Consider the following 8,543-nt stretch of genomic DNA (forward strand, 5'->3'; position numbering starts at 1 on the left):
TATCACCCTCTTGTGTTTTTTTGTTTTGTTTTTTTTTTCATGTGAACCGACTATAAAGCCAACAGCTGGTGGCATTCTTGTCACAAATCAGACTCTGCTGTCATCTTCTAGTCAGCTGTCAATGGAACATCTGCCTAGCAGACTCTCAGATGTCTGAACAACTGGAATTTGTCATTTTTGTCAACTTAATCATTGTTTTTAACAGCTTTCCTGAGTCAGAAACATAATTTAAGAAAAAGAAATTTGGCACAACATCTCACGGACTTTGTGAACACCAGTGCTTCAGCTCTGGTGGGGATTTCGATTGGAGTCTTATATAAAATATCTAAGAACCTTGTAGGAAAGAACTCACTCTTACAAAGGCCGTGACCTGGGAGCCTTTGCTGACACACAACTTATTTGAGAACACAGTTATTACTCAAAAGCAGAGCAGTCTGCCTGTAGCTACAGATCAGATTTTTATTCATGTCTGGCAAATTATTTATTCATTTTGAAAAATTTACCTTGAGAAATTAATGTTCCTTTAAGGTTTTGTCTTTAGAATTCGTTCAATCCCAGTATTATCGCCTTTAGGCTTTTTCATTTTCTTTAAAGACATAGTGGATAAATAATTGGGGGGGGGGGGGCTGCTACCACTGGATGATGTGAACTCTGACCCCCCCAGTGGCCTTCACTAACAGTGACAAAAGAGTAGAAGATTTCTTTTCTAATCTGTCATCAGATGCCCCTCTGTGCACAACAAACTAAATTAAAAGCCAGGATTGTGTGACCAATGCTACGGCAGGACCCTTTTGAAGGGTCCTGAATTTGGCTGCTCTTTTCACCTCTCCTTCTCTTTGTCGCACCGTTCGGTCTTTATGCAGATTAAATGAAACTCAACCCGTGCCCTTTCTCTTATGGGACTTTAAACTGGCTGTGTGAGAGCGCTAGGTCTGAGGTGGTGGTCGAATTTAAACAGTATATGATTATTTTATATGTCAATATTAGCACTTAGAAATTTAACATATACAAATTGGCTCCGTGTCTGAGCCCTTTCATTGGCAGGAAATATGGAAATTAAATAGTCAAATCCCGAATTTATTCACATTTCCGTTGTCAGCTGCAGCACTGAGCTATCTTTTATAGACATCTGTGTTTACTCACAACCCTCTGTGTTTAGTTTCTCACTCAGTCCCCGTGTAACGTTTTCGCCTTTCCGCATCTGAACAGCCGTGAAGTGCTAGCTGCCTCTCATCACACATCACGAATGCGCTCTGCAAGTATATTTCGGTCTCGTTAAATATGCTTAGGTTCCCAGATGGTTTTGCGGGCGTAGGTTGGACTTCCCTAGCAGGCTGACAGACGCCCAGACAGCACAGGGGAAAAGTTTTTTGCACACCGCGAACTGAACTCAAAAATGGAACGTCCACGACTGAGGGAACATTTAGGTAGAGCCAGCATTTCACCTACGTTGTGTCATTTAATCTGCAGTAAAGGTGAACATGAAAACGTGTGTTCCAAAAAAGGTGTAAATCACAGACCTATATCATTTCCTCTAAACTCAGTCAAGCTGTCCTTACAGTTGTGCTTACAGCGTAAACACTAAGCGCTTCTATGGCCTGCGGAGAATTTCAGCTGACGCCATCTCTTAATATTATTTGTTTTGCAAAATGGTATTCCTGTTGGATTCCAGGTTGTCTCTCACACCATGAGCTCGATATGTTGAAATTTCTTTGAGGAGAGCTGACGGTTGCGGTGTAAGGAATTTCTGACCACGCGATGATGGATCTATTCCTTCCTGGGCATCAAATCACAGTGATGATTCAGTTCATCGCCTGATCATTTGCGCTGTGTTGAAAAAGACAGGAGCACGTGGAATTATGTGTGAATCCAATTAACTGTAGTTTCTTTGCGGTTCTCTCTTGTGGTCAGCTTATCATGAATTATAGATTAGGTATTGATTGGGTTGCTAATTATGTAATTATTTTACTCAGTAGTTCGTTCAACACCGGTCTCGGGAGAATCATTTAGGAAAAAATGTCCTGTGGTAAATTAGAGCCGTATTGCCACTGATTCATTAAGGCCTTTTAGTAGTAGGCTATACAAACAAATGTATATTTTAAACGTTGCGAACAAATCTTTATGCTTCGGGTAACTTTTTTAACACCGGAAAGGCTCGTGCGGTACATTGATGACACCGTTGATTAACTTGCAGTAGGTTGTTAGACTAGAAATAAATATGTTCTCTTTTTGCTGAACGAAAGCCCGTAGGGTTTTTCGAGGAAATGTCTCATCAGTTTGACTGAAGGCATAAGGTTCATATCGTGACAGTACCCTCCTCCACTTCCAACATTGCGTTTTGTCAACGGAGCAGTGGGAGGGTATGACGCGCGCGTACGATGCTGAAGATACGCATTTGTAGAGACGTAAAACTCGGAGTCATATTCTAGTAACAGTTCATCCTCTGCTGCTCTTCCCTTAGAAGACATGGAGAGACAGTACTCAGAAGTTTAAATTTCAAACAGATTCCGTTTAAACCACGTTTCTGGAAATAGACAAGCTTTCATTGACGGATAAACCACTCACTGTCCCAAGTACGGATTCGTAAACGCGGGCTGTGCTGTCCAATTTAAAATGTTGAGGAAGAAAATATTTTGATAGAATGCAGAGAAATTGTCAGTTTACCGGGATATATATAAGTGAAATCCTATTATTGATGGAGTGATCTCGGAGCTTCTTTGGAGAGGTAACATTCGAGACGAAGTCAGACAAACGTTTAACTAAAGTGTTGGATTTTATAAAATTGATTTAAAAAAAGAAAAAACCAAGAACGATGCTGTTTGTGTTTACAACCATGAGCACAGCGTTCATCTTTCTTCTTAATGTCGGTAAGTAACTTTATCCCTATATTTCAGCCTTTTTCACCTCTCTTAGAGGATTGCGAGTGGCTGCTGTCTGTTATTCTCCAACGAATCATTAAATTGTAGCATTAATGCGCTTTCTAAATGTGTGATGAATGCAGTCAATTTAATTGCTTTTATCGGAGAGAGAATGAGTTGGGAAGTAATGTCTATATCGCGACCGGACACAATACCAGTCACGGCTCACAAAATTTCAAGGTGGGTTTTCATAAAAACGTTAGGTGACTGTTGGAGAAAGACTGACTGTGTGTAGCTTTCTGTGAAAATGCTGTTGTCGCAGCTGAGATGAATCTAACGTTTCGTAACCTAAGGATGTTCGCTGTCCCTCAGGGTGGTCCGGGGGCTCACCTCATTATGTCAGGAGCAGCCATTTGTCGTTCGAGAAAAGCTACGAATGGCAATCCAAAGAAACACAGTGTCATCGTATGCTCAAACACCTTCAGGACGGACCACATGTCACTGTTCACATGCCCCCCAACATCGCGGGCCACTGGCTGTCCACCAGGTGTGTTCGAAGTTGGTCTGTGTGAAAGTGCTTTTTTTTTTTTTAAATCAGTGCCGTGAACTGGTCATTCCAGTTCAAGCCAGTTAACGTCAGAGTATATTTATATTTATGCCCACAAGGTCTCGCTTTGACTTCCATGTACACTCAAAATTGTTTAAATCGCGTGTTACAAAGTACAGAATAGACCTGTTTTAATATATTTTGGTTTAGAGTGGAGAACAGAGGGAGGAAAGCAGAGACGGTGGTTTAGGCACAGAGGCTAGAATATTAATCTGGGTGCCAAATTATCAGAGGTGGTTCCGTTTCTAAGAAATTAATATACAGATGCTGGATTAGTGTTCTGCTGTTTTAGCAGTTTGACCTTTTTATGTTTTCACTCTAATAGCTGTGAAGTAAGACCAGGACCGGAGTTCCTCACCAGATCCTACCGCTTCTATCACAACCACACCTTTCAAGCCCTTCAGTTCTACTACCGTGATAACCACTGCACAGAACCACGCTACAGTCTCCTCATCCAGGGAAGTGTGCACCTGCGCCAAACCTCCTGGATGATCCGCGGGGGCACGGAGGCAGATTACAAACTCAGTCGTGTGCAGTTAGTGTGTCACAGTACCGAAGTCGCAGAGGACCTCTCCCGACATTTCAGACAAAGCTGTTTCATGCCGAAGCCTCTAGTTCTCGGAGTGAGTTATGACGTGTGGAGCGAGGAATCGAGTCATGATTGTACCGGCGCTTTAAACTTCACCATGGTGGAGTTGCAGCTGTTGCGCGTGGAGCAGCGCCACAGCCGTGGAGACCCGGACGGGCACGCGGAGGAACTGTTTCTTGGAGACGTACACACTGAGCACACCCAGAGAAAGCTTCACAAGCCCGTCCGCTACCAAGCCCCGCTGCATAGCGTCAAGGTCAGCGCCTCCTTCCGCACACCAGGGAGAAAGTGCCGATACAAAATCAACACCACCATCCCCTACCCTCATAAGCATGCCCTTTAAATGTTAAATTTGACCTTACATAGAAAAAAAAATCTAATAGTATAATAATATTTAAATATCCAGTACTAATGGTAGAATTAGCTGATACAATTAATATATTTACATATTATCAATAATATATATGCATAACATATTATAATAAATATTATTATATAATATACATAATATATATTATCTGTGTGTGTGTGTGTGTGTGTGTGTGTGTGTGTGTGTGTGTGTGTGTGTGCGTGTTGTGTACGTGCACGTGCGAGCGTGCAACTCTTTGTGTTTATATACATACATAGGCTACATACATACATGTCTGTATGTATTATGTATACACAGTCACGTGGAATTAAACACAGAGACACATACATTCCGTAAAGTGCAGCACAGGAGTTTGATAACGTATCCATGAATGTGATAAGATTCTGTCTTTCTTTCTTTCTTTCTTTCTTTCTTTCTTTTTAATTACCTGGACGTCTCAGCTTTTGCTTGAAGCTACCTGCTCTAATTTTCATTTGCTAAAATGATAGCAGAACCAAATGGCTAATTGGAAAGAAAAACCCGACAGGTTGTCTCTTAATTTTACTGTTCAAGCACCTTAACCACGTACTTCTTAAACACAGTGAAAACGACTTCTCAAAATCGTAAATGGCATATTTAATGGCCCTAGTCCTATTTTGCAATGGTCTCCGGTCACATTGTGCATCAAGAGCGACTACACATAAAAACCTAAAGAGCACGAGCGCTAACGAGAAGTAGCGGCATGATTAATTTATGAAGTGCCATGCTCTGTCTGATGCGAAAGGCTGCATAATGTATAACGCCGTGTTTGATGCTGGATGTGACACTGGGGTTGATTAATACACGTCATAAAGGTCTTCATCTCTTTCGGTGTTTACGTCACCGAGCTGTCATGTCCTTTGTGACGCCTGTATAAATGCATTATGCATGTATTAATGCCTTTCGAAACGTACAGTTCTTAATTTCAACGTGCCCAACTGCAATTTCGATAGGCAGTGAGATTAGGGCAACTGGAGATGTAATAGCTCTTATATTCTTGAGAACAGGTTCTGTCGCAATGGCTTGACAGTCCAAATGAGAAATGATGGAGTTGAGCTGAAGTCTACTGTCATTTATGAGTTATGTTCTTCCCACAACAGAAGAGAGTTCATAAACTTACTGGGCCAATGTGCAGGCAGATATCACAAAGATTGTGACCCACAGTAAATGCACTGTCTTGTTAGATCAGATCTCTTCTTGCTCATCTCTTAACTCAGATACAGGTTCTGAGCAGATTCAGTATTCCCCCATTAGTTGTCTTGGGTCATTTTAATAAAACGTTTTTAGCAGTGTTAGTGCGTGTTAGGCCTGCTTATCCACGGCTAGCTGCCGCCTTCTCTTCAAAGGGAATGAGAAAGCAGTGCAGCAGAGGGCAACATAAGGAATTTCTGCTCCGATCCAGCGCGTGCCTAAGGCTCCATCACAGAGCTTGGGCAAAGCCGGAGCCCGGACCAGAGAGATGGAACGGGGGGATTTTTGAGGGATTAATGCCTTTCATGTGTGCATAGGCCCGTTTCCATGCTGTTGCTCGCTGTTCATTTTCATGCCTACAAATAGGAATACTCAAAAATGTGTGATGCAATGTTAATGAATTCTAGTTTGAGCTGAATAATTTATGGATGGATGACTCAAACAGGCAATGGTAAAACCCATCAGAATCGACTGTTTGCCTCCACCACATACAAATTTTACTCTCCTTAAGCATGGCGGAATGTGCTCAGCTACGTTCATTAGTCCAGGAATATAAATGGAGTCAAAAGCTCTCAATTAAACATAGAAACTAATGAAGGCAGTTCTGTTGTGGTTTCATTGTTAAGGCTGACCAATCACCCGCCTTCTGAAGCTGGCAGATGGAGCGTATCCTTTGTGCATCTCAAAGTTATGCTATCAACCACATCTCTCAATTGTTGTTTGGGTATCTGTTTTGTGTTTTCCATTTTCCTCTATTGTGATTGCCTCCCAGCAGTCATCAGTCATGAATGGTAAGGCTTAGAGCCAAAACACTCCCAGCAAATGAGATCATTACCACCAATACCCGCCTCTCCATTTGGCTCCCTAATGGGTGTGTCAAACAGTGGCATAAACCCAGACAAGAGGCAGTATCTACTCTTCCAAGTTGAGAGGGCAACTGATGTGGCAGAGCTGAATGAGAATAAAGATATGTTCCCTCATTCTTTAGTGAACTCATGGAAATGTCTTTCCGTTTGTCTGTGAACTCATAGAAATTATTCAAGACTACAAGCTGAGTTACAAGCCTTGTTTAAAAAAAAAAGAAAGAAGAGAAGAAGAGAAAAATGTCTTCTTATGTTGAATGTGACAAGTAATGTTCACTGGGAGCGGTCCATAAAAAATGCAGTACAGAGCTTTTACTTACACAAAGTGCCTCTGCATTCATTAGCACTGCTGCTAAGAGCTTATATGTTGTCATCTGACAGATCGAGTTAGTCAAAGCAGCAAGTGCTGAACTTTTTAGCTGTTATACAGCACTCCCTCTCCTGTCTCCTTGACTTGGTTGTGAAACTTATTCAAACCACTTGGGTTAAGACTCTCCCACAGTTTCGAAACACTTCCAGGGCAAAAAAAATGTGAGCACTCAGACTTACCTTTTGAATGAATTCGGATGTTGATGCTGTCTGCTGTGTAGGCTTGTCCTTTTGTGCGTGCGTGTGTGTGTGTGTGTGTGTGTAAAAACACAAATGGTGTTTCCTAATTTCGGGCATAGAAATCCATTAGACTTGGCATAGAACTGTCACGCTTTATTTAACTATCTCACACCAAGCCTTTCACTATTTTAAGTCAGGTGTTTCAGTGCTTGGCAGCCAGAGCTCAGATATGTGAGCTTCTGCCTGAGACTTTTTGATGTTGAGAAAGCTGTCAAAGACACTGGTCCTTCTGTATTCCTCTCTGCATGGCCTCCTGAACGCTGCTTATTCCGCAGGGTTGGTTTCAGGGCATCTTTTTGTCTCCACCTTTCAGAACTATGACCGTCGCTGCCTGGCCTGTCAGATCATCTCCCGGGCTGACCTGTATCACCCTCCTGTCCTCCCTGCCCAAGACGACCTCCCTGTGCGTCTCTTTGGTAACTGGGTCAGCACCCGTTGCGAGGTGCGCCCTGGTGTCCTCTTCCTGACCCGTCATTTTATTTTCCATGATGACGGCAGTACCTGGGAAGGACATTACTACCACTACTCTGACCCTGTCTGCAGACATCCCACTTTCAGCATCTCGGCCACAGGACACTACAGCCAGGGGGTCCCATCCAAGACGGTTAAAGGTGGCACAGAGGTGACTTTCACTGGTAAAGAGAACTTTTTTTCTTCATTGGTGCATATAGGCCTGGTGCACACTGCTAGTTTCACAGTCCACACATCTGAAGACAGAATGAGTTCTTAATCGTTTCCATCCTCTAGTCTGAATTGCCTCGGTTGTATAACAGCTTATTTGTTAAAAGAGAACAGAAGTAAACCAATCAAGTGAGTGTTGATGAAATAATAATTGACTTTCCATCTTGTGTACTCTAATAATAGAATAGCTTACTCATTACTGAAGTTCAGAGTTCTTAATTTTGTCCTACACGTTCTCGTAGCAGTGAATGACTTCCATCCTCTTTTTACAGTCACCCATATGAAGGTCACGCCCATGAACCTGGTCACCACCTCCCTTCTGAACGCCTTCAGTGGGAATGAGTGTGGAGCGGAGAGCTCCTGGAGACTGGGGATCCAGCAGGATGTGACCTCCACCTCTGGATGTGCTGCCCTTGGCATCCGTCTTCCCCACACCGAGTACGAGCTTTTCCGGATGGGCCGAGACCTGGACGGACGGAGGCTGCTGTACAACGGCCAGAGGCCCACCAATGGCTCCAGCCCAGACAAGCCACACAAGCGTGCCACCTCGTACCAGCCACCGCTGGTCCAGTGCTCCTCCAGCCAGCAGGGGGCACAAAGTACAAATAAAGAAGGAGAACAGCACTTCAGACTTGGGAATGGCTGTGTGACAAACAGCCTGGAAATCCTCCTGAGTGTCTTGCCCGTAGTAATCAGTTTCTCCTTTGTCTTAAAAGACGGAGATTGGGCTAGACTGTGATGGAACGTATACACTGGA

At 43.1% G+C, this 8,543-nt stretch overlaps 1 protein-coding gene across 1 annotated transcript; it reads left to right on the forward strand.

Moving 5' to 3' along the window:
- Positions 1-2,833: 2,833 nt before the first annotated feature.
- LOC115806778 (protein APCDD1-like) lies at positions 2,834-8,525 on the forward strand. The gene is made up of 5 exons (XM_030767640.1): positions 2,834-2,867; positions 3,231-3,405; positions 3,791-4,310; positions 7,419-7,740; positions 8,059-8,525. Exons 1-5 carry the CDS (start codon positions 2,834-2,836, stop codon positions 8,523-8,525), a joined length of 1,518 nt encoding a protein of 505 aa, XP_030623500.1.
- The last annotated feature ends 18 nt before the right edge of the window (positions 8,526-8,543 follow it).

This window comes from Chanos chanos, chromosome 3 (assembly GCF_902362185.1).
Source record: "Chanos chanos chromosome 3, fChaCha1.1, whole genome shotgun sequence".
In the NCBI taxonomy this organism is placed as follows: domain Eukaryota; kingdom Metazoa; phylum Chordata; class Actinopteri; order Gonorynchiformes; family Chanidae; genus Chanos; species Chanos chanos.